Consider the following 27,334-nt stretch of genomic DNA (forward strand, 5'->3'; position numbering starts at 1 on the left):
TGTGTGTGTGTGTGTGTGTGTGTGTGTGTGTGTGTGTGTGATCAAAGGCAAAGACTCTCATGTTACCTTTTCTATCTTCAGATTGCCTCTGTGTAGCCTGCCATGAAAATCTTTCCAACACCATACCAAAAGGTCAATCCTAAAATTAGGATTTTGCCATACTGTTCCACAGTCTTTGCCTGGATCCAAGAGTAGCTGATACCAAGAGAAATATACTTTGTGTAGAGCTTAGAGCCTGCAGGACTGGTACCATTAGTATTCCAAACCACATGTTTTTGACCTTGTTGCAAGAGGGGAATGCAAAAAGTCAGGTGGAAAGCTCTGGACAGCTATCACCTCTGGAAGCCACTGCACTTGCTGGGATATGCATATCTGAGTCCAACCCCATGTTATTTGACAACATAGGGAGAGTCAACCTATTACCTGCAAAGTGGGTGACATACCCATAAAATGAGAGTCTCCTCCCAACCTAAGTCTGACCAATATATTTCATGCAAGTCATGTGACCTATTTAAAACCAAATGAGTCATTGCCACTTTTGCATTAATAGACCTCCTTTTTCCATTGGAGTCCCAAAGCACTCTCAGTCAGTTTCTCATCCATCCTGAGATAGGTCAATGGATAGATAAGCAGTCAGTATCTATACTAGTGAAAACTGGGGCATAGAAAAGAGGAGAGGTTTTTCAGCGAAAGCAAAAGGGGAGAAAAAAGATCTAGATAAGAGAGGTTTCACCCCACCTGGCAATTCTCTCTCCTTAAATGGATCATCCATCTCTGAACTCTTCGACCTGGCATCACTTTCACATACAGGAGTCTCGTATCTGGAGATAAAGACATGCTTCAGTTAAGATTGATTAACAATTTGCAGCTTTGCTGTTGTGGCTTAGCATTCATAACAGAGTATCCAGTTGTTTAATAATCATATATAGAGCTGTGAACTAGTCTGATTATTCTAGAAAACAATTTGGAATTATAAAAAAATCACTAAACTGTATATCCCCTGACTCAGTAAACTCATTACTAGGCACATATTCCAAGGAGGTCAAAGATATAGGGAAAGGAGTTATATATGCAAAAATATTTATAGCAGTACATTTTATAGTTTCAAAGTGTTGTAAAGGAATTTGGTGCCCATTGATTGGGGAAAAGCCAAACAAATTGTCATAAATGAATGTAATAAAATATTATTTTGCCATAAGCAATGATGAATATGAAGAATTTGGAAAACTTGGGAATATCTGTAGGAACCAATTCAGCATTTTACTGATGAAGGCAGAAGAGAAATTTATATGTTGATCACAATAATCTCCAGGAAGGCACAAACTAAATAAATCTTATTAGAAATTATTCCAATTGAATCATTTTAATTGTCTTTTTTCAGTGGGATCACAAAAGCATTTTTTAAAAGGTTATTATCCTTGTTTAGACAATTTAACCATCAATGAAGCACCCACAAAACCCAAGTAGCAAGACTCATGGATACCCATTATAAAGGGAAGACTGGTTTTGGGGTAATACTAACAGATCTCTTATCCTTAGCATTTTTCTAATCCCCAGTTTCTAGTTCAAGACCTAAGGCAAACAGCCTGCCAGTCTTACCGAGTGGACGTCCCAGGAAGTGGACGTCCTGTGTCAACCAGGACACACCAACAATAGCCAGTGGACTGGTGGCATTGTACTGGCTTATAGAGCCCTCCAGGAGCACACTCTGGGATAACGATGCCCTCTCGTGGATTCTGATGAGCCTCTTCTAGTGCACTCTGTCTTTCTTGGTCACAGGAGTGGACTTTCTCTATAAGAATCAATAGACACAGATATATTATCACTTCAAGAAATTGACCAGGTCAATACTCCAAACTAAAAGAAAGAGGACCCGGCCCAGACACATGTAAAGGATATTTTTTATCAAAGAAACCTTCATTGTGGGGTCTGTTTTTTCTTTCTCTTGCTAGTAACAGTGGTACCTACAAGTATGCTGTTCTAATATCTGCCAACTTAGCAATTATTTTGTGGCCAGTTATTTTGTGTGGGTGCCAAGTATGTGAGGCCGGAACTGATCCCGGATCTCCCGACACCGGGACCGGCGCTCTTACTCACTGCGTCACCTGACCGCCCCAATTATTTTGCTTTTTTAAAAAATTGAATCTCCCGATTTAAACCACCCTGGAAGTACAGTGGCCAAAATAATGGGCCAGATACCAACAACAATCATCAAGGAAGTTTAACCTGCTTGATTTCTTCCAAGCTAATGAGCCCCTCGTTAGGCAGCCTGGTGGCCCTATTCTTTTGAGGGTCCACCATATTGGTAATGATAAAAGCTACCATTTATATAGTGTCTACTACATTCTAGGCACTGTGCTAATGCTTTGCAAATATTATCTCATCTTATCCTCACAAACAAGCCTGAGAAGTTAATGCTATTTTACAGATGAGGAAATTGAGGCAAGTGACATTTAAGTAACTTGTCCAGGATTATACAACTACTTACATTTCTGAGGGTGAATGTGACTCAGGTCTTTTTGACTCCAGGCCTAGCATTCCCACACTTAAAGTGGATACCTGATCAGCTAAGAATTCCTAAGCTCAAGAGATCCACCAACCTGTTTAATAGCATTTTATTTTTTCCAATTACATGTAAAGATAGTTTTCAACATTCACTTTTATAAGATTTTGAGGTCCAACTTTTTTTTCTTCCTTCCCCTGCTCCCTAAGACAGCAAGTAAACTGATATAGGCTATACATGTAAAATCATAGTAAACATATTTCCACATTAGTCATGTTATGAAAGAAGAATCAGAACAAAAGGGAAAAACCATGAGAAAGAAAAAAAAGGAGAGAAAATAGTATGCTTTGGTCTATATTCAGACTCCACAGCAATTTTTCTGGATGTGGATAGCATTTTCCATGATGAGGCTTTTGGAATTGTCTTAGATCATCTGTATTGCTGAGAAGAGATAAGTCTATCAAAGTTCATCATTGCACAATGTTGTTGTTACTCTTTATTGTTTTTAAAACCATAGACTGTGATTCAGGAAAGCATATCCTGTAACCTACGGGGGTACTTTGTCATGACACCTTAAAAGGTAGAGAACTACCTTACCTGTAAGACTATGGTCCATCCCCTTTTTTTAAATCCCAAAATTAGTATTATTTGCAATGGGGAAACACTAGAAACTTTCCCAATACACATATAGGTATAAAGCAAGGGTGCCCCATCCCCACTATTATTTGACATATTTGTAGAAATGCTAGCCATAGCAGTAAGAGAAGGAAGCAAAAGGCATTAACATCAACAAAGAGCAGAAAATAATTATCCTTATTTGCTGAAGACACAATGACTCTCCAGAGAGTCAGTAAAGAAATCAACAGCGAAGAAGCTTCCATTAAAGTAGCAGGATACAAAATAAGACCACAAAAATCATCAGCATTTCCATATAACAATTACAAAATGTAGGAGAAAGTAATAGGAAGGGAAATTCCATTTTAAAAAACCTACAAGATGCATAACATATCTGAAAGTCAATCTAGACTTGCAATGGAGTGATATGCTTAAGACATCTAAATGCAATTACAGAGAACTCTTTAAAGACTGCACCCCATCGGGGTGGCTAGGTGTTGCAGTGAGTAGAGCACTGGCCCTGGAGTCAGGAGGACATGATTTCAAATCCAGCCTCAGACACTTAACACAAAAACTAGCTGTGTGACCTTGGGCAAGTCACTTAATCCCAATTGCCCTACCTTCTCCTCTCCAAAAAGAAAAAAAAAGACTGTAGCCCATCATCTTGTACAACCTTCTTAAAGATGGTGATTGAGGGGCAGCCAGGTGGCTCAGCGAGTAAGAGCACCGGCTCCAGTGTCGGGATGACCTAGGGAATCGAATCTGGGCTCAGATACTTAGCACCACACCCAGAAATAACTGGCCATGTAACCTTGAGCAAGCTACTTAACCCTGATTGCTTTAAAAAAATGGTGATTGTGATAATGATCTTGAGAACCTTATAGAATTCTTAGCCAACCATATAAAATACACTTTATCATGATAAGAATATGCAAATTACCATAAGGTATACAACAAAAATGAACCAATGATGGAACTTCATTCAAACCTGTTCTAGGGTATGGCAAATAGTAGAGACCCCTACAATACCACTACTAACATTCTGTGGGCAAAAATGCCCTTGGCTACCAAATCAGTGTTATTTCCTGTTCTGTTCTTCAAGATCTCCTAATGCATATTTATCTTACTCTTTCTAGACTGAAGAACATTTTTCTTGACAGAGAAAAATGAGAGTCAAGTGCTGAGGCATCCTAGAAATGCTGACTGCAGGTATAAAACCACACCACCCATCAGTTCCTATGATGCTGGAGAAGAAGGGCAGAAAGAATGGGTGTAAAGTTAGGAAAATTGCCTGGGGGCTCGATTTCTAAACTTAAGCCTCCAGTTAAGATGTCTCTGTGTTACCTTAGGAAGAAACCTTGAGTACTTTCCAAGGTCATCCAAGTCCAAAGACAATTTTTAAACTTATTTTCCTGACTCACATTTTATGACACAAAAAATGCAGCACAAGAAGAAAACATTGATTACCCCTCTTCCTCCAACAAAAACAATAGTCGTTTTTTTGTTAACACCACATAAGTGGAATATATCATCACTGACATTCTCTAATGCCTCAGAGAAGGTGATATTGGGTTCTCCAACATTATGCCAGTAGAGCACAAATTTTGGCAGGTCTTTTTTCCAAGTAAAGAAGGCTTCAAATATAAGCCTTGCAATAAATGGAGTGACTATTTTCCTAGAACCAGTCTAGCTAAATTGCAAGAGGTGTATTGCCAAAAGATTTGTCACTAGGTGACAATTATTTTTGGCTACAGCAGCCCATAAAGAATGTCTAGTGCACAGAAGGGCTCTATCCACATCAGTGGAGGTAGCGTTAACACTGATGATATCATGGGTATTTTTAAGTGTTGAAGTTCATGTAATATAATTCTTTGACTGGAACTTTAAATTAATGTATTATATAGGTCAACATTCTGAAGTAATAAATATGACTGAAAGAAAAATCAGAAACTGGAAGTTAGAGCTTTTCAGACAAAATAAAATAGGAGGGATACAAATTTCCACCATCAGAGTTCACCATCACTATCCACCAGCTCTTGTGGACATCTGAAATAAAGAATAAACCACCTTACTAAAAGATAAAGAGAGCAATGGCTTTACATTTTGGACCCCATTGGGAGATTTCTAGAAATTGTCAACAGCTATTCTCAAATGTTTACAGAGAACTTGGTGACTCACAGGTCAATCAAAATGTCATATGCTCAAAAATTAGTCTAGAAACTGAAACTATAAATACAGAAGACTTAATTCATTTAGTCTAGAAGCTCAGTCTGAATTAGTAAAAAATGAAAACTACAGAACGCTTTTTAAAGAAGTTTAAGGTTTGTTGCTTTCAACTCACTCAGACTTGGTTTACAGTACTTTTGTGAAGAGACCCCTCTTTAAGGAGTACTTAAGCATGATTTATATAATTAGCAATATTAACTCTTTAAAATAAGGTTTTGGAGATTTTTTGGTTACCATTATTTTGCTCTGGAAAATTGTTTTTCCTTTATGAAATGGAGACAGTTTCATCTCAGTCTCAACTAAATTATTCTATATTATCTGGATCCAAATTATGAAGGGGAAAGGAATATGAATTTATATAGTGCCTACTATATGCCAAGCACTGTGCTAAGTGCTTTTTACAAATATTACCTCATTTGATAGAGAGGCAATGTGGTACAATAGAAGGAATACAGAAATTAGAATCCAAGGAACTGAGTTCAATTCTGACTCTAACACTTGTGTGACCCTGAACTCTCTTTGGGCCTCAGTTTCATATGTAAATTTATTAAGCATCAATTTTATGTAAATATGCTGTGTAAATTTATTAGCATAAATTGTAGCCATGACAATTTCATATTAATGAGATTAATTTAATTTAATTAATGAGATTTCCTATGTGTCTCCTATGTCTTCCTATGAGATCTCATTTTTGCTAATTAAATAAAATGTTGTTGAAAATTTCATTCATTTCATTTCTTGAAAATATGCATAGTTAATGAGATTTCCTATGTGTCCAGACTTTAGGGACACTCTGTATACATACATGTGTATGTATATGTATGTACACACATACATACACATATATGTCTGTTCTCCCAACTAGAAAACAGATATCAAGTAGTTGTAATGGATAGAAGAGTGGACCTGCAGTCAGGAAGACCCGAGTTTAAATTTGCTGTAGGACCCTGGGTGCGTCACCTAACCTCTATTAGCTTCAGCTTCCTCAACTGTAAAATGAAGATAATAACAGCAACTACCTCACAGGGCTTTTGTAAGGATCAAATGGAATAATAATGAAAAATGCTTGGCTAAGTGCCTGGCATGTGGTAGGAGCTATATAATTGCTCATTTCTTTCCCTTCCGAACCAGATTGTAAGCTCAAAAAGGGCAAGAACTGTCTCATATCATAACTATGCCTTGTGACACTTAGCAAGTACGTAGATAATTTATTGACCATTCAGCAAGTACTCAGGTGTCTGAATCAGTTTCCAAGAGCTCAGGGAGCAGGAAGTTTACCTGCTGTAGCAGGTTAATGATACCAGAGGAATTTTCCTAAAGCATAGGTCTGACTATACAGTAATTTTAATAAAGGTGGAAAGGTAGGTAGTGCCTAGATGGCAAACTATTTTAAGATCTCAAGAGGTGATAGATAACCACCTTAGTTTGAGTCAAGGACAGATACAGTCAGACTTGAGCTTCAGGAAAATCGTTTGGGAAGATAGATTGGAATGGGGAGACACTCAAGACAGGTGTGCCAACAAGGAAGCCATTAAAATTAGCTGAGAGAAAGAGGTTATGAGTTGCTGAATGAAGGTGGGGAAAAATAGCAATCCTGCTGACTGGATCCACCACATATTTATGTCACATTGTCTCAGCTGGGCCCTCACTGAAGCAAGGCAATCCCTTTACATCTCATTAATTAACTCACTATTCCACTCCGCACAATGGTTCTTCTAAACTTTTTATTCCTACTCAAATCTCCCATGGCTTTCGTTTTCCCATCCTCTTAGCTGAGAACCTTGCCTCACATTTTACTGAAAAAAGAATTGAGGTCATTTGCTGAAATGAGGTTATTTTCTTCCCTCCTCTTCATCCTCAGATGACCCAGATATCTTCTGCCACTATCTCCTTCTTCACCCTCGTCTCATATGAAAAGGGAGTCCTTCTTCTTGCCAAGGCAAATACTTCTACATGTAAATGATCCTATCCCATACTGTCTTCTCCATAAGTTTACACCCTTTATGATCCTTCTCTCCCACTTCAACCTCTCCCTCCCTACTGGCTGCTGATTCCTTACTACCTAAAAAACATGCTCATGTCTCTACCATCTGCGAAAATCCTTTATTGGATCCAACCAACCATCCCCACTATCATTCCATATCTCTCCTGCCTTTGGGGGTTAAACACCTTGAAAAGTCCATCTATAATAAATACTTCCACTTCCTTTCCTTTTTTTTTTTTTAAAGCAATAGGGGTTAAGTAACTTGCTCAAGCTTACATAGCCAGTTATTTCTGGGTGTGGTGCTAAGTGTCTGAGCCTGGATTTGATCCCCAGGTCATCCCCACACTGGGGCCAGTGCTCTTACTCGCTGTGCTACCTAGCTGCCCCCCCCCACTTCCTTTCCTTTCACTCTTTTTTTAAAAACTCTCTAAAGGCCAACTTTATCATTCAGCTCTCCAAAGCTGCTGATGAGCTCTTATCTTATCTAATGATCTATTCTCAAGGATCAACTTTCTGACTTCTCTGCAGCCTCTGACACTCATGATCAAGTTTCTTTTCTCCTTGATATCCTCTTTCCTTTAGGTTTTCATTTACATTACCCTGTCTTGGTTCTTCTCCTACCTAACTGACCATTCCTTCTTAATTTCCTCTGCTAAATCTTCATCCAGGTCATTCCCATTAAGAATGGGTGTCCCAGAGGGCTCTGTCCTGGGCCCTCTACACTCTTCCCTCTGTACTATTTCAACTGGTGATTTCATTAGCTCCCATGAACTCTATTATCTCTATACTGATGAAACCTCAAACCTACCTCTCCAGCCCTAACTTTCCTGCTGACCTCCAACCTCCCATCTCCAATTGCTTATTAAGACATTTCAAAATGAATATCCTGTAGACATCTTAAACTCAATATGTCCTAAACTGAACTCACCTTTTCCTTCTCTCTTATTGTGAAAGGTCCCACCATCTCCCTAGTCATCCAGGCTTGTGACACAGGTGTCATCCTCAACCCCTTACTCCATATATAGCCAATCTATTGCCAAGGCCTGTATATTTTTATCTTCTTAACATCTCTCATCTGACACTAATACCACCTTGAATTCTGACAATAGCCTTCTGGCTGTTCTTGCCTCAAATCTTTTCTCCCCCAAAACTATCCTCTATTCAGCTGTCAAAGTGATCTTCCTAAAGCAGACTGTGTCACTCCCTCACTCAGTAAGTTCCAGGGGCTCCCTATCATCTCCAGGATCAAATATAAAATCCTGTTTAATGTTCAAAACCCTTTATAATCTGCCCCACTTACCTTTCTAATTTTCTTCCCCATCCCCTACTCTGCAATCCAGTCACATTAGCCTCCTTGCTGTTTCTTTAACAAGACACTCCATCTTCTGATGCTGGACATTTTTACTGGTTGTCCTTCATGTATCGAGTGCTTTCCCTCTTCATCTCTGACTCCTGGTTTCCTTCAAGATCCACCTAAAATTCCACCTTCTACATGTAACCCTTCCTAATCCCTCTTAACCCTAGTGCCTTACCTCTGTTTATTATTTCCATTTTATCCTCTAAGTGTCTTGTTTGTACATGGTTGTTTACATATCATCTCCCTTATTATATTATGAGCTACTTGTGGACAGGGACTATACTTTGCTTTATTTTGCAACCCAAGGGCTTGGCATGGTGCCTTGTGCTTAGCAGGTACTTAATAAATATTTAATGACTGACCAACTGAATTAGGGTCGTGATAGGGTAAGGGGAGAGGAGGGCACAAATATTAAGAGATATCATTAAGGCAGAACCAACAACATTGGCAACTGATGGGTAAGGGAGAGTTGGAGAATTAAGAGTGACCCTGAAACTATAAATCTGAGTAAATGTCATGCTTGACAGAAGTAGGAAAGTTCAGAAGATGGGTGGGTTTAGGGAGAGAAATGATGACTTCTGTTTCTGACATATTGAATTTGAGATGCCTATGAATATCCAGTTTGGAATGTCTAATAATCAGTTGGCAGTGCTGAACTAAAGTTAAAAACAGATACCACAGCTAGATGTACCATCAGTAAGGCCATGACACATTGAAAGAAAGGGAACAGAAAGAATAGAAGACCCATGACAGAGCTTTGGGGGTATACCCACAGGCATTAACATAGGATTTGGTATAGAAACTCAATAGATATAATTTGGTATAAAAACTCAATAGGGAAGGGATATGGAAAAGGGGAGATGGTTTTAAAAGGAGGGTAGAGTTGGGAAGGAAATAATCACTGACAGTAAAAACTTAAACTTCAGAGAGTAGATCATAAATTGGGTGGGGTGGGATTCAGTGAGAGGAGGTTAAAAAAAGACAAATCATAAGAATTGCAGACTGGACTAGGTGAAATGAGGAACAGAAGAGGGGTCGGAACAGACCATTACTTTCCCCATCTCTAGACCTCCTTCCTCTTTCTAAAGGGGGGAGGGGCAAAAAGGAAAGTGAAGGAAAAGGATGAGCATATGAATAGGTATAGGGCTTGGAAATGGCACTTTTGATTTCACTAATATGGGGAATATTAAGAACATGAAATCATATCAACATAATCATCTTCTCAGCAACTTATATTTTATAGAATTATCTAGAGTAGTAAGAGATTAAGTAATTTGCCCAGTGTCATAGTCAACATGGGTCAAAGGCAAGACATGAACTCGTCTTCTTGGCTCTAAGACCAACTCTCTATTCACTTTATCACTACTGACTAAAGAGGAATTTGGTGTGTGTGTGGGGGGGGGGGGAAATTAGAGAAATGCACAATTAATGATCATAACCATGAACATAAATGGAATAAACTCACCCTTAAGACAAAAAAGAGTAAGTATAATCTAACAAAATATTGTCTAAAGGAAGATACTTGAATCATAAAAGATTCACACAGAGTTAAAATAAGGTCATGGAAGAGTACTATGCCTCAGGTGAGTCCCCAAGAGGAAGGAATGGAAATCATGACCCAAGACAAGGCAATAGTAAAATGAACATAGTTAAAAGAATCAAGTAGGGGAACTATATTGTACTTGAACACACCATAGATAATGAAATAAAACCAATACTTATTATTATAATATATATATATATATATATATGTGCATGTATACAGATGTTTGTATCTAGAATGATATGTCATCTAAGTACCTAAAAGCAAAGATAATCAAATAGTAGAGAGAAACAGAAGGAAAACTATAAAGGGACTTTAACTATAAATGTGTCCTTTTCATACTTCAATAAATCTTAAAAAAAGGATGAAAACAATAAAGAAATTAAGGATGTGACTAGAAAAATTTCTGTTTTCTAGAAGAGCTAGATATGATAGATCTTTGGTGATTACTGAATGGGAACTAAAAGAAGAATATGTATAACATTTATAAAAACTGACAAAGCAATTAAATGAATAGAACTATAAAATACTCTAAAAATAAAACAACTGCATAGATGTGTATATATATCTATATACATGTTCATTGTTGGGACAAGTCAATATAAGAAAAAATGACAATGCAAAGTAAATTAATTGATTGATCCAGTACCATCTCAAATTATTTAATGGTTATTTTGAAGAATTAGACAAATAAAATTATCTGGAGGAAGAAGAGGTCAAGAATTTAAAGACAGAAGGGGCATCTAGGTGGTGCAGTGAATAGAGCACCAGCCCTGGAGTCAGGAGGACCTGAATTCAAATCCGGCCTCAGAAACTTAACACACACACACACACACACACACACACACACACACACACACACACACAAAACTAGCCATGTGACCTTGGGCAAGTCACTTAACCCCAATTATCCTCCAAAAACCAAAAAAAAAGAAAGAATTTAAAGATAGATAATTTTAAAAAACTAGGAAAGAAGGGATGCTAGCAGTTTCACATCTCAAAATATACTACAAAAGCAGTTACTTACATACATGAAGATATAAAGTCAACAAAACATAAAAGCATAGAATGATACATTCGAGAACTCTACCAGGATAAGTTTTTGACTAAATCATTTGACTAAAATTTCTGGAAAAATTGGAAAACCATCTGTCAGAAATTATGTTCAAACTAACATATTACATAATATAGCACAATAAATTCTAAATGTTTATGTGGCCTAGTTATGAAATATCCTATCATAAATAAATTAATACAGGAAAAGTTGATTGCTTTCATGGAGATAGATGGAAGAAAAGCTCTTGACCAAGCAAGGGATAGAGAGGATCACATGAGATAAAAAACATCAATTTTGATTACATAAAATTAAATTTTTTTCACTCAAAATCAATGCACTGAGAATTAGGGAAATAGTGAATTAAGAAAATGATTTTACAATGGATTTATCTTATATCCAAGATATATGATTTTTATAAAAATATACATGTAGGAGAGTCAAAGGCAAGCTATCAACAACCATGCAAAATACTAAAAATCACTAATAATAAGAGAATTACAAATTAAAACAACTCTGTAGTTCTACCTCATGCCCATTAGTTTGGCCAAGATGATTAACAATTAAAAGCACAATTATTGAAGGTTACAAAAGAATATATACAATAATGCTTTGTTGGAAGAGCTATGAATTGATCCAAACATTCTGGAAAACATCTTAACTATATCCAAAAAGTCAATAAACTTCATATTTTTGACCCAACAATACCATTAGGCTTATACCTAAAAGAAACCAAAGAAAGAAGAAAAGGACCTATCTATATGAACAAAAATATTTTTAGCAATATTTTGTGTTGTAGCAAAGAGGTACCAATAAATCAGGGTAACAACTTAACCAATTATGGGTTATTTTGCCATAAGAAATGATATAAAGTATAGATTCAGAGGAAACTTGGAAGACTTTTGTTAACTGATGAAGAGTAAAATGAGCAGGACTGGGAACTGCAATTTACATAGTGATTACAACACTCTGAAGGAGAATAATTTTGAAAGATAATAATTCTTGGTCAAATGAACTAGCTACCCATGAATCTAGAAGATTAAATGAATCATATACTTTCTTTTTTTTAAGTAGTATTTTCCCCAATTACATGTAGAAATAATTTTAGCATTCATTTTCACAAGATTTTTTAGTTCCAAATTTTTCTCCATCCCCCCCTTCCAAAAATGGTAGGCAATTTCATATGTTATACATGTGCTATCATGTAAAACATATTTCCATATTAGTTACAGTTGTGAAGGAAAGAAATCAAAAGGAAAAAAAACAATGAAAAAGAATAAAGTGAAAAAATATGCTTTGATATACATTCAAAGTCCATCAGTTCTTTATCTGGATATGAATAGCATTTTCCTTTGTGAGTCCTTTGTATTTGTCTTGGATCATTGTGTTGTTAAGGAGAGATAAGTTTTTCATAAAAAAAACATTTCACACAATGTTGCTGATACTGTGTACAATGTTTTCCTGGTTCTGCTCATTTCACTTTGCATCAATTTGTACAAATCCTTCTATGTTTTTCTGAAATATGTATGTTCATCATTTCTGAAGTTTAGATTCAGTCAAAGAGCTGCACTTGTGGACCTAGAGGGCCATATGTGGCCTCAAGGCCACAGGATAAGCAGGGTAATGTTGGAATTACCATTTTAGATTTAGTAGACTTTAAAAAATAATCTATATATAATAAAGATTAATATTTTGATAGGCAATCCTTTTTATGTTTTTTTATATGAAAATTTTTATGTTTGTTGATTCCTATCAAGTTCAAAATAGTAAAAAAAAAAAAGTTCAAAATAAAATCATTTATTTGCTTTTGACCTGAAACAAAAAGAGGGGTTTCTAGGTCATGGCACCAATCAGATGGCAGACTAGACATTTTCACCATCCCCTGTTCATTCTTAAAAAAACAAACCATGAATGAATGCACCAGTCATGAATCAATTATAGCAGAATCAACAGGACAAAAAGGAGGTAACCTCAAAATGGTAAAAATCCATATGAATTAACTCACTCACTCAACACCCCTCCCCACCATCATTCATGCCTGGAGTTCAGATGCACAAACTTGACCTGAGGACTTGTGCCAATGGCCCGTATTGGGATGTCATCTTGTTGCAAACAGTTTTCTAGAACATCTTTTTCATTATGTTCTCCTACTCCTGAACAAGCAGGAGACCCTGACTATTTCCAGAAGCACGAAGAAGAAACAGAGGGAGAAAGTATACTGACTTCTGCCTAGGGCTGTCCTCAGATTACTGAAGAAACTCTTTCAGAACACACACCTAACCCAATGCTTCAAAAAGAAGTAGATACAGATTCAGGCCAAATAGGAAGAGAAAGGAGAAAAGCCAAGAGAGGAACTGAGGCAGGGAAGTGACATACATGACTACTCCTAACCTGAAGAAATGAAGACTCAGCTGTAGTCAGTTTTGTCATCTTAGAGGAAACTCAAGGTAAGGACCTAGGACCCTAATTTAGGAGGTGGATGACGTAGTCCAACCCTGGGGGTAGCAACAATGCAAATATGAAGGAGTCATAGAGTTAGTAATGGAAAAACATAAGGGGTAATGGCTAAAACACCAAAAACTTCAAGAGGAGGAAAATTCAATAAAATCCTAAAACATAAATAGACAAATCAACAGAGAGCATCTTAAAACCAAAAAACAGGATGAGTATTAAATCTTCAAAGAGATTATAAAAGTATCACTTTTTTAAATCCCAAACTTTATTTTGAACTTAAACACCAAATGTCATGAGCATTTCCATACATCAAGTAGAGCAGGAAATGAGGGAGAACAAACATGAAACCACGAATCGCTACTATGTACATTTTGCTTTTTCCTTTTAAGTATATAATACATTCAGTTTTACTTTCAAAGTCATCCTGCTTATGTTTCCCTCTAATTTTTTTCTCTTCTCTGCATTGAAAAAAAATCTTCAGTGACCCTCATTGACTTTATTTTTGTCTCTTTTGACATTATTAATGATAATGACCCTTCCTCCCAACCTCTTCAAGTAAAAAAAAGGAAAAACAAAACCTTTGTAACAAATACGTATAATCAATGAAAACAGATGCACAAATTGGACACAAAAAGTATGTCTTATTCAGTACCTTAAGACACTCACCTTCCTGTCAAAAGGTGAGTAAACGTACTTCATCACTGTTTCTCTGAAGACATGGTAGGTCATTTCATCAAATTTCTTATGTCATTTAAAGTTGTTTTTCCTTACGGTGTTGTTATTATAAAAATAATCCTCAAGATTCTCCTCCTTTCATTCTATATCAGTTTGTACAATTCTACCGTAATTTGTTCCAACTTTCCCCATATAATCATCCCTTTAGTTCTCAGTAATTTGCTTTTTAAAATATGCTTAATATAAAGCTGCTATAAATATTTTTGTACAGATGGTTTTTTCCTTTTTTTTCTTCTTTGGTCTCTCTGAAATACAGACCTATTAATGTTATTGCTGGGTCAAAGGGGAATAGATACTTTAGTTTTACTTTTGGCATATTCCAAATTACTTTCCAGGAAAGCTGAACTAATTCAGAGCTCTACCAACAGTTCATTTGTGTGTCTGACCTCCCATAACTTCTGCAACAACTGTCATTTTCCCTTTTCTGTCATGAATGCCAATCATGAAGTGCACCCAATAGTTATTTTAATTTATGTTTTCTCTAATAAATATTGGTGATTTGGAACATTTCTATGTGACTGCTGACAGTCTGGTTCTTTGTTTTGTTTTGTTTTGTTTTGAAAATTTCCTGTTCATGTTATCGAAATATGTCCTGACCATTAGCAATCAATATTTTTAAAAATTCTTTAGATCTATTTTTATTTTTATAAAGAGAGTTTTGTAGCTGTATTCATCTATTTCCTCTGTGTGTTTTGATTTTTAGACTCTCAAATATTTTATTCATGCTGCAGTCATTTTTAATGGAATTTCTCTTTATATTCCTATATGATTGGTTTTATTAACTGTATATAGAGAAGCTGATGAGTGGTGTGGGCTTATTTTATATCCTGCTACTTTGCTAAGTTTATTCATTGCTTTAATTTTTAGTTGAATCTTTAGAATTCTTTAGATAGACCATATGTTAATATGTGCAAAATCCCCCAATGATTTTATTTTATTTTCATTCCTTATTTGTTCCTTAATTTTCTTTTTCTTTTCCTACAACTTTTATTTTTAGAAATCTATGAAATAAAAATGCCGGTAATTGACACTCTTGTGGTTTTTTTTATTGAATTAGGCCTCTGAGCATTTTTCTTTTCCATATAATATTGGTTTCAGATTTTAGATGTATAGCATCTACCTCATTAGAGGAAAAGTCTCATTTATTCCTATGTTTTTAGTATTTTCCTAAATAGAAATCAGTGTTTTATTTTGTCAGAAAGTCTTTTCAGCAGCTACTAATATACTCATATAATTTTTCTTATTATTAATGTGGTTGAGTAATATGAATTAAGTAAGGAATAAGTATATAGAACAAAAAAACAGAATAACATTTCAAGTAGACTAGGAGGGAAGAAAATTAATGAAGAGAAAAAAAATCAAAGAAAATTTTCTTAAAGATACATTCAGAAAAAAGAAAGCTGGGGCGGCTAGATGGCGCAGTGAGCAAAATGCCAGTCCCAGAGTCAGGAGGTCCCGAGTTCGGTTCTGGCCTCAGACACTTAACACCCACACAAAAAAAGTAGCCATGTAACCTTGGGCAGGTTACTTAACCCCAATTGTCCTCCAAAAGGCAAAAAAAAAAAAAGCAAGCTATCAAAAACAAGCAGTTAGAAGGTGCTTTTAAACTACTTAACTTAGAAGGGGAAAAAAAGAAAAACAATTAAACGTAAGAAAGAAAAAATAAATCACCAACATGAGTAAAAACCCCAAACTAAGGACAGGATTTCAAACTAAGAGCAACAGATGTGAGAAAGAAGATACTTTGTAGGAGAAGCGTTGCATCAGATTAGTTTAAATAAATTAATCATTTAAATATAACTAACTAAAAAATCGTAGCATTGACTTAAAGGGGAAGAAGATTTTTTAAAAAAAATTTTTAAAAATAACAATTAATATACAATGTTAAAAGTCCAATGGAAGAAATATAAACCCAACTTTCATAACTTTAAATGTGAAAAGACTAAATATTCCAATAAAATGAAAGAAGATAGCAAAATGAATAAGAAAAAAATTGTTTACAAGAAACATATCCAAAAAAAACAAAGACACCCAAAATCAAAATGAGAGGTTGGAACAAAATTTTTTTCTTTTCTTTTTTTTTTTTTTTTTAGATTTTTCTTTTTTTGCTTTTTGGAGTGGGGAAGGTATTTGGGGTTAACTGACTTGCCCAAGGTCACACAGCTAGTTTTTTTGTGTTAAGTGTCTGAGGCCAAATTTGAACTCAGGTCCTCCTGACTCCAGGACCACTGCTCTATTCACTGCACCACCTAGCTGCCCCGGTTGGAAAAAAATTTGCTATGAAAAATGTGAGTAAAAATTTTAAGTGTCCCAATTATGCTATAAAACAAAGCAAAAAAAAAGTTCACATCAACAGAGGCAAATGACTATGTTATGCCAGGCCTAAAGGAACCATCGACAATGAACCAATATCAGTATTAAACATATATGTCAACTAGTATAGCACCTAAATTTATAAAGGAAAAATTAACTGAATTTTAAAAATAGTAGCACAACAGTAACAGGTGATTTTGATATTCCTTTCTCAAGGATGGAAAAATCTAAGTGAAATACTTGGAAAATGGCATAGAATTGAATATACTGTTAGAAATTTTAAAAGCAAATGATTTACAACATTTTCTGGATGGGCCCATTTGTGTGTCTCTATGTGTATACAAAATATACATACACATTTTTATTGTGTTGTGGTCTATTTTGTTGTTTATTTTTCCTTGTTTTTTTAAAGTAACAATAATTTAATAGCTAGTATTTGTATAGAATTTTAAGATTTGTAAATGTTATCTCATTTAATCCTCACGATAACCCTGTGAAATAAATGCTGTTATTGCCCCCATTTTACTGATGGGGGAACTAAGGCAGATAGCCATTAAGTGTCTTGTTCAGGCTCATGAAGCTAGTAAATATCTGAAGCAAGATTGGAATTCCAGTCTTCCTAACTTTAAATTGAGTGCTTTTACCTAGTGTGTCACCTATTTGAAATTTCTCCATGTTCTAATATACTTCTAAATATCATATGGGACTTTTATAAAAACAAATCATGTATTATGGCATGGAGAAATTAAAAACAAATATAAAAAAGCAGAACTAAATATATCACTTATAGACCACAATACAATAAAAATATGAAGCACAAGCAAAAATATAAACCTAAATGGAAATATATACAAAACAATATGTGGGCCCAAAGAACAAATCATAAAAAAAAATAACTACTTGAAAGAAAAACAATGATAATAACAAGACAACGTACCAAAATTTCTGGGATGCAGCTAAAGCAGTCCTCAGAGGAAAAATTATATTCCTAAAAACATATGTTAACAAAATAGAAAAAGAGGATTAATAAATTGACTATGAGGTATTAAAGAGACACTTCCAAAATAAACCCAAAATAAGCAGAAGAGAGAAAATTTTAAAAATTGGAGGAGAAATAAGATGGAAACCAACAAGACTATAGAAGTGATAAAGAATAAAATCTTGTTCTTTGAAAAGGCGAATAAAATGGATAAATCTTTATTCAAACTAAATAGAGAAATGATATTAACAAAATAAAAAATGTTCAAGATAAAATTACAATGAAAAAGAAATTTAAAAAATTATTAGAAGCTAATACACACACGTGTGTGTGTATCCTCAAATTAACAGAGCACTTTTAAATACAGATCTTAAATAATCTAATCTAAGAAAAGGACATTAATGTAGCTATAAAGCAACTACCAAAGAAAGAAACTCTTGGTCCAGATGAAGTTATAGAAAAATTCTATTAAATTTTTAAGGTATAATTATAAGTAACACAGACTAAAAATATTATTCTCAAAAATTGATCTATCAAGCTCCTTTTATGAGATGATTATAGTGCTTATGCCTAAACCAAGGAAAAATGAAGCAAAGATTATAATCCAAAATTTTCAATGAATATTAATTTTGTTAAATTTAAAAATAAAATACTACAGCAGTTTACTTTTTTAATTAATTTTTTTTTATTTTTCCCTTTTCAAACTTAGAGTCATAAAAATTTTTTGGGAGAAACAAGAGATTTAGAAGAGCAAAGGAAATGATGAGAACAGGTAGAAATGAAGGGGAAAGTTTGTCCAGACCTCAAACTATGCTTTAAAGTAGTCAGCAGAGAAACTATTTGGTACTGCTCTAAAAAAAAATAGAAAAAAACTAGATCAATGAAGCAGACCAGATAAAGAATAAGTAAAACAATCCTACTTAATAATACGGTGTTCAATTAACATGAAAACATAAAATATCAAGCAAAAAAAACTATTTGAAAGTAATTGCTGGGAAAACTGGAAAGCAGTGTGGCAGAAAATAAATTTAGAACAATAGTTTACACCATATACCACAATAAATTTGAAATGCATATGTGACCTAAATAATTAAAGAACATACCATAAAAAATTAGAAGAAAATAAAATTATATTATACTTTCTACATCTGTTTCGAGGGTGTGAGTTCTTAACTGATCAAGGGACAGGGACCATTATGAAAGATAAAATAGATATTGATGCTCTTACTTGAACATCATTTGACATGCTCTTACTTGAACAAAATTAATGCCAATAGGAAAAGGAGACAAGTAGCCGACTTAGAAAAAAAATTGTTTTTCCATCAAATATCTCTGATAAATAAGAAATACAGAAAATTAGCAAATATATAAAATCAAAAGCATTACACAATAAGAAAAAGGTTAAAGGAGATGAAGAAACATTCTCAAAGAAGAATGGAAAACTACTGGAAAGGAAAGAATGCTCTAAACCATTAATAAGAGAAACTAAAGCAAAAGAACCCTTAGGTTTTAGGTCACACTCAGCAAGTTGGGAAAGATGACAAAAGACATTTTTACAGATAAGGAACTCAGGCAAACAAGGTCACACAGCTAGTAAGTGTCTGAGACCAGATTTGAACTCAGGAAGAGGGGTCTTCCTGACACCAGGCCTGGCACTCTATCCACTCCACCACCTACCTGCGTCAGTTCAGAGACTACAGCAACATAAATGGAAACAAAACAAATGAAACTAAATGTTGAGAAATACCCAATTTTCCTCTCCTCTATCATAAATTCTAGTACAGAGTGGTCACTTCTTCATCATTTCCACTCCAGCAAACTCAGCCTGAAAGATATATTAAAAGATACCCTGCCCTTTGATTTTTTTGCAGGGGTAGAATCCATGGATATAGAACACTTTATATAATGTCAGACTTTAACTATATGTTTGTGTGTGTACACATAATAAAAATTTATATACATTTATAAATTAGTTATATAAATTTCTATTTCTATTTTTATAAATTTGTATTCTAAATAGATCTATATTATAAATATATAAACATAAAATAAATATAGAAAACATTTATATACATTTATAAATTAATTTTAACTCTGTTCTTTTAAAATTATTTATTATAAAGGATGCCTCTATGGGAAACTTACTGTTTATTTTTTAATGATCCAAGTCATTGATAAAATTGTTAAATAGCACAGGGTAAGGGATATGACAGAAAATAAGTGATAAAAAAATATATCAGTAGCATTTTTATTTTAAAATTATTAACAAAATTATTGATTAGCAAAAAGAAGTCAGAGAAGATTAATGTGAAGAAAGGCCAAGTTGTGTACATTTAAGGTAAAATTTTCTGCTTTTACATGTGTTCAGGCACTCAATGGACACAAGTTAAAACTGAAAGAGTCTATAATGTGTATTTAGGGTTGTGTTTGAGCCTAATCTTTACCCCTTCAACTTCCCGCATTTCTCTCACTTCTAAAAATCTAGCTTGAATAATTTTCTGTCCATTATCACAATATCAATATCACTATATCCATTATCAAGATCATGTTTTGTTTTATTATTATTGTTTTTCATTTCTTTTCTTCCAAATCATCCTTTATGTCAACATATTTGTATTCTCAATTTGTTGCTCTTTCACATTTTTAAGAGACTTGCCAGAGTGCATTTAAGTTTTTGTATTCTTTTCATGCCATATATTGCGTCATTTATTCCCATCTTACTTATCTCAAGAGTCTCATTTCTATTTTAAGCCATTTTGAAACGTCCTTCTGTGATGCCATGCATTATCAAGAATTCATAGCCTTCTGGGTTTCATCAGATGTTTGTTAAATGTCCTTTGTCTTTCAATATTTATTTGAAGATGCTTACAGTGTTTTAAATCTTGACTGTTACCTTTCCTTATAATTTTAGCATCTTACCTATGGATTTATCTGTAGATACTGTTTTTAACTGACTTTTCTTTCTAATTCTTTGGTGGTTCCTACCCCGCCCCCACTTCGATTTCCCTATTGCTCACTTTCTGACTCCTTTCCCTTGACAGTAGGTTTGCCCTTAGGGCTTTCCCAGCCTCCTCCCATTAGGAGGATTCAATCTCTACTCCAAGTAGTATCTGGTGATCAGGGTGGGAGATAGGACTGGCCTCAGCTGGATTTTAGTCTCCTTTCCTTCAGACCCTACGAAGTTCCACACAGTGGCCTTCTGTCCAAGTTCCCTTCATTCTTTAGTTCTCTGGCTAGACTAGATCTGTGTCTGGCACTTTTTGCAGCCTTCAAATAGGGTATTTTTTTTCTTTTTTTTTTTTTTTAAAGCAATCGGGGTTAAGTAACTTGCTCAAGGTTACACGGCCAGTTATTTCTGGGTGTGGTGCTGAGTATCTGAGCCCGGATTTGATCCCCAGGTCATCCCTACACTGGAGCCGGTGCTCTTACTTGCTGAGCCACCTGGCCACCCCTAAAATAGGGTATTTTTGACAGAATTTCTGTTGCCTCAGTGTTATGTAATCTAGGGCTATCCCAAGAAGGAAAAAAAAATGTTTTTCCCCTCCTCCACACCTCTCCCTCCTTGGTGAGTGCTGTGTGTTATATGAGATGATATTGGGGGAAAGGTAGGGGTGGGGAATGCTATAGGCTTGCAGAGACTGCAGCATGAGAGAAATCCCTGAGTGGGTCTGAAAGTACAAGTCTGTAGGTTTGTGTACATGCTCTGCTTGACAGTGGAAGATGGTAAAGTAGGTATGCTAAGTATGTTAGGGATTAGTTTTCTCCACTGTTGATTCTTGAGGCTTTTACCTCATTAGGTTTCTTGATGTCTTGTCTGTGGAAACAGCTATGATTTCTTTACCTCTGGTGCATTAATTCACCTCTTGAGTGATTTTATTTTATTTTAAGAAGTAGCAGGAACTAGAAAAAAAAAAAAACCTCTCATTCTTCATCTTCTCGGTCACATGACTGTGGCTCAGGAGTAATATCTGCTGGTGCTTTGAGGACCTGAGGATGAATTAAATATGGACCAGGTGACTTGAAATGCTCTCTTACTCCCTCCTTTTTTATCTTGGTATCTTCCCTGTCAGTCATTTTTGTTGTCATTTCCGATGTAAAGTTCATTCTCCTTTGGAGAAAAAATAGAAACAAAATATGACCCGAGTAGCTCTTCCAGCTTCCTGTTGTCAGTTATGATTGTCCCAATTATCCTAAGCAAATATCTGATCCCCTCGTTGGTTGTAGTTTTCTTCCAATATAATTTTTAAAAGTCCTTTTTTGTTGTCTTGAGCTTCCCTTGCTTGCCTCAACTCATTTTGAGCTTTAGCATTACTGACACCACTTTTAAAGAATTCTGCCACACTCATATCACCCTCTGTAGTCTTGCCTTGCTTCTATCTTCCATACGTTTCTTTGTAAAGTCTAAATTGGTTGTGTATTTCCTGTGCATCCAATTGGTCTCTTCATAAAATGTGGGGGTTTTCCTTCTCACTCTTCCTTCTTTATGTCTTCAGAATTCCATTCCTGAGCATCTTTCATCTACATTTTACTCTATGATGATATCCTACCAATCTTTCCTCTGAACTCACTGAAATCTATTTGCCTAAAATCTAGGGTGCATGTCATACTATGCCCAATTTTCCTCTCCTCTCTCATAAATTCTAGGACAGAGTGGTCACTTCCTCATCATTTCCACTCCAGCAACCATTGTTTCCACTGTTAGGGAGAAATAGATGCAGAATAGAATTTCTCCTTATAGGCCCTTCCACCTTTTGAAGGATAAAATTATCATTAAGTCATGAAGTTATTAGCTGTTCTAGTTTTAGGAAAAAGCAATAGCTTGAGGTCCTCTATCACTATTATTTAATGCATCTGCAACAAACTTGTGATCTACTTCCCAAACTTCTCATCTTTTCTTGTCCAGGTAGCCTGTAGTATACTTCAGTGAGAAAATGATGCCCATTTCTTCATCCTTTGACCTTACTCATGTGGTGCTTGTCATGCCTCCCTTCTCTGGATCCTAGATTTCCTCAAAATAAACACATTATTTTAATATATTATGCTATTTCCCTCTCCCACCTTCTACTTAACATTTCTTTTGAATAAAGTATGTTCTTTCAGAGCCATGATCCAGCAACAGGCTTCATGCCATCAAGTTTCACTGATATCTAGTTTACCTTGTGCATTGCCTGAACTGTGGGTTTTACTCCTGGCCACTTTCTCGGGTTTTGTTTTCTGTGAATTTCTAGATGTCCCAGTTTCTGTTCTGTCTTTTTTTGTAGCTACTCTTCATACTAGCTAACTTTGGGCATAAATTTACCCTCCCATCCTTTTCATTTTAAATTCCTTTTTGTTACATTTACAACATTTGGAATATACATTCTTACCTATCTTTATTTAGTATCATCCTTCACTGGTCAAGAAACTTGTAGCCTATATTGTAAGTTGTAACCCAGAAACTCATCCCATTCTCCATCATTACCTTCATAACTAGTTATTCACTTTCCAAATTAGTTTTATTTTTCAGGCAACAGTGAAGAAAACAACACATATGTTTCTATTGACTTAAGTTTCTTTTCCAAGACTTCATAATTGTTGGTAGTGCTTTTTAGATTCCTTCTGTAGAATTTGTGTTTGCATGAACCCCCTACTTAGTGTAGGTTATCCGTCACCTACACTAAGTCCTGGACGGTCTTCTCCATGTTTTTCTCCAACTTTCTCCTTCACAGAGGAAACCATTTATTTTCGTTCTGTCCTTTTCAAAGATCATTATTGGCAGAGAAAACTGAAGATAATTAAGAGTTCATTCAAATTAAGAGTTAAATTAATAGAAGCACCAGCCTGAGCAATAACTCTCTCCTCTTTGATCTTCCTTCTTTTTTAAAAAAAATTTTATTTGTTGTCCTTAGCTTTCCTCACCAGTATCAGCTTTTAATGCTGTCGTTATGGGTCCCTCCACCTTTTGAAGGACGAAATTATCATTAAGTCATGAAGTTATTAGCATGCCTGGTAGTATTCTTACAGGACTGTGTCACACTTTTGTATTCATCCTCTGTTATTTGTTCTTACCTCCATCTTCTGTGAGTCTGTTATTGCTATTGTTATTATTGAATGCTTTCTGTTGTGTCTGTCTGACTCTTTGTGACCCCATTTGGGGATTTCTTGGCAAGGAAGTGGTTGACCATTTCTTTCTCTAGCCCATTTTACAGATGAGGAACTGAGGCAAACAGGGTTAAATGACTTGCCCAGAGTTCACACAGATAGTACATGTCTAAGGCCAGATTTGAACTAATGAAGATGAGTCTTCCTGATTACAAACCCAGTGCTCTATCCACTGTGCCACCTAGTTGTGCACGTGTGTCTTTTTAAAAATCTAATTTCATGAATAAGCTCTCTGTGCAAGTCCTTTTAGATGACACCTTTTTGCCCTCTTTGGAAGTTCTCTTTTAGTATCTTCAATCTGCAGAATCCATTCTTGAGAGCATTTAATATCCTTTATTTTCCCTGTAGAATCTTAATCCATGGGATAGTACATATCTTCTCTATGAACTCTTCAAAATCTCTTCTCCAAAATTCTACGTGCTAGATCATGCCCAACTTTTCTCTCCTTATAGATCCCAAATTCTAAAATGAAAAATGTTCATCTCCCTTCAAGGTGCCTTATAAGTCTCACTCCAACATCCAGCTTCTTGTTGATGAGAATCAAATCCAAAATAGAATTTCTTTGTTGGATCTTTTGAAAAATGTCATTATCCTTATGGAAAGTTATGGAAATGTTATTAGCTGCTCTGTTTTTGAGAGAAAGAGGAAAAGAAGGAGAGAAAGAATTCCAGAACAATTTATATTATTAAATTCCTTCACCACTATCATATTTTGCCTCTATGCTAGGCCTGAGATTTATTTTATAAAATACTGTCAGGTGGCCTATAGTATATTTGATTAACAATATCACTTCTATTTCCATGGATAAGGTCAGGGACTGGCCCTATAATTTCACTGGTATAGTGAATTCTGAGGTGAAGAATGCCCTCTACTGATGCATATCAACATCTTTCCTGAAACTTGTCTAGAGCACTTAGAAATCAAGCAACTTGCCCAGGATCACAAGAATCAAGACTTGAACACAGATCTTCATGAAGGCAATGCCCTCTTTTGAAACATTGTTTTAGACCAAGATCGAATTCTTTTTGCTATCTTCCTATACTTTCCTATTTTTTCCTTCCTTCATGGCTTTAAGGCCAGCTCTCTGCTGCTGTTACTTACTCACTACGCCATGCCATACTCTGGATACTCTCCCCATATTTCCCTGCTCTGATTCCTGTATATTCTCTTGCAAGCACATCTTTCCAGGATATAAGACCTATTCTTCTCATCCCCTTTTGCCGTTTACCGGTCCTGTTTCTATTGGATAAGTTATATCCTTCTAGAATATAGAGCTAAATTCCTTTTGTGAGGGTTCATCCTACTAAGTCTCAGTGCTATCCATGTACCCAAAGACTCTTTTTATTAGGACCTTTAGTTCATCTTAATTTCTATCCACACTTTGGACATTTGTGTGTAGACATCTGAAGTTATGGACTTTATTACTGGTTTCCTTTGTAGGATTTTGTCTACTATGAGCTTCTGAATGTATCTATCACTCTTCTTTTTCCTATATTATACTTAGCATCCATGGCATCTAACACAGCGAGTACACATAGGGAGTTTTCTCCCTCCCCCTTCCTTTTCATGAAGTACTAAGAAGGATCCCATTTATTTGCTTAGCTAACCATGTTTTTGTTTTGCTTTAGCACCTATGGTTGCAGGCTATGTTACATTGTGTTACTTTTTTCCAATTGAGTGCTTCACACATTTTAACAGGAGGGATTAGCTATTTTCCAGGGGCTTCACAATCTAGATGGAAGCCCACGGTTTTCTGTTCCAAAGTTGTCTTTTACCTGCTCCTACCATATCTATCACTGGCACCTACTTGGCAGGCTTGTTATCTCCAAATTTCAAAATCCAAACAGCTGCAAGTCATTTCAGGTTGGGATTGTGAGTGAACCAATTAGACCACAGCTTCAATGTTCTATGTTGAAACAAAGTTGAGGAAATATCCCTAGAGGTCAAAGGGAGAAGGAAGGTACCCATGTACCTTCCTTGTACATGTACGTGTGAAGATGCTTATAGCAGCATTATTTGTAGTAGCAAAAACATGGTAGGAAAGTGAATGCCCATCAACTAGGGAATGTCTAAAAAAATTGGGACATACAAATGAAATGGGATATTGGGCCATAAGAAATAAAGAATAAGAATTTCAGAGAAAGTTGGGAATAATCATATGAAATAATATACAGCAAAGAAAGTAGAACCAGGAAAACATTTTACACCATAACATCAGTAATGTAAAAAAAAAAAGACTAGAAGATTCTGATCAATGCAGTGACCAATCAAGACTTCAGAAGGCTTGATGGTGATGCCAACCTCCTGCCTTATGGTGGTAGACCATAAGACAAGCCAATGACTGGATTTGTTTTGCTTGAGCATAATCACTTGTTACAAGAGAACGTTCTATTGGAGGTAGGGGGAACTGATGGGAAGTGAGAATTTTAGTCCATAAATATTTAATATGAAAAAATAGAAAGAAAAGACTAAATTCTCAGGCACATATTCAAGAGATAATCTTAGCCAACCTCCAAGATACAATGGAGGTAGAAATCCACTAATAAATGTAACTAATTCACTATTAGAAGTGGTGGCCAGATGCATGTCCACGTGGTAGCAGATAGAGAAGGGGGAGGGCTATTCAAGCGGCAGTGGGGGGAAAGGGAGGGTAGTTATCTTTGTAACTTTATAACTTATTATAACTTTATAGTTATAAAAGTACAATCACCTACTTTTCCCACCAGGATAGATTTGTTAGATTGAATATACTTTACTGAATTAGTATACAGTCCTCCAAAGACATAGCAAAGTAAGATAGGAAAAATATTAGATATTAATCAAAAACAATGTTTCAAAAGAAGAGGGCATTTCCTTTGAGGCAAGGACATTTTTTGTGTCATGGATCCCTTGGGCAGTTTGGTGAACTCTGTGGACCCCTTCTCAGAATCATATATTCAATGCATAAAATGAAATAAATAGGATTATTAAGGAAGCCATTTATGTTGAAAAATAATTATCAACATATGAAAAAGACAAACTTCTGGACCACAAGTTAAAAACCTCTGCTCTAAGACATACTGTACAGGACAAAATATTCTTATTAAGCTGTAACAGAAAAAGAAATCTGGTAAACTTACAGCCAAATAGAATTTATAGACTAGCTCATCTTCCCTGGGACCAAGGGTGGATTCAAGGTAGAGTTTGTAAGGATGAGGGGAGGGGAGAGGAGGAGGGAAGGAGGGAGTGGGGGAGTGGCAGGGAAAGGAAGGGAGAAGAAGGAAGGGAGAGAGAAATGAAGGAAAGGATCATAGACTTAGAGGTGAAAAAAGCTATAGTTAGATGCAGGAGATAGCTAAGTGTGTGCTAACCAGGTATGTGCTGAATGACTTGGGAAAAGGGAAAGGAGAGAGAGAGAGAGAGAGAGAGAGAGAGAGAGAGAGAGAGAGAG

General features: G+C 35.5%; 1 protein-coding gene across 5 annotated transcripts in view; it reads right to left on the reverse strand.

Moving 5' to 3' along the window:
* The window catches only part of SMOC1 (SPARC related modular calcium binding 1), a 226,191-nt gene that overhangs the window by 21,103 nt on the left and 177,754 nt on the right, over positions 1-27,334 (reverse strand). For all 5 annotated transcript variants that reach the window (XM_069091792.1, XM_069091790.1, XM_069091789.1 and 2 more), the window contains 2 exons: positions 1,600-1,792; positions 739-821 (listed from right to left, as the gene is read on the reverse strand). In XM_069091792.1, the coding sequence (XP_068947893.1) occupies positions 739-821; positions 1,600-1,792 (276 nt within the window). The remainder of the gene's footprint in view (positions 1-738; positions 822-1,599; positions 1,793-27,334) is intronic.

This window comes from Petaurus breviceps, unplaced genomic scaffold (assembly GCF_028583685.1).
Source record: "Petaurus breviceps papuanus isolate PSGF00001 unplaced genomic scaffold, PetGlider_PUasm1.0 189, whole genome shotgun sequence".
Taxonomy (NCBI): Eukaryota; Metazoa; Chordata; class Mammalia; order Diprotodontia; family Petauridae; genus Petaurus; species Petaurus breviceps.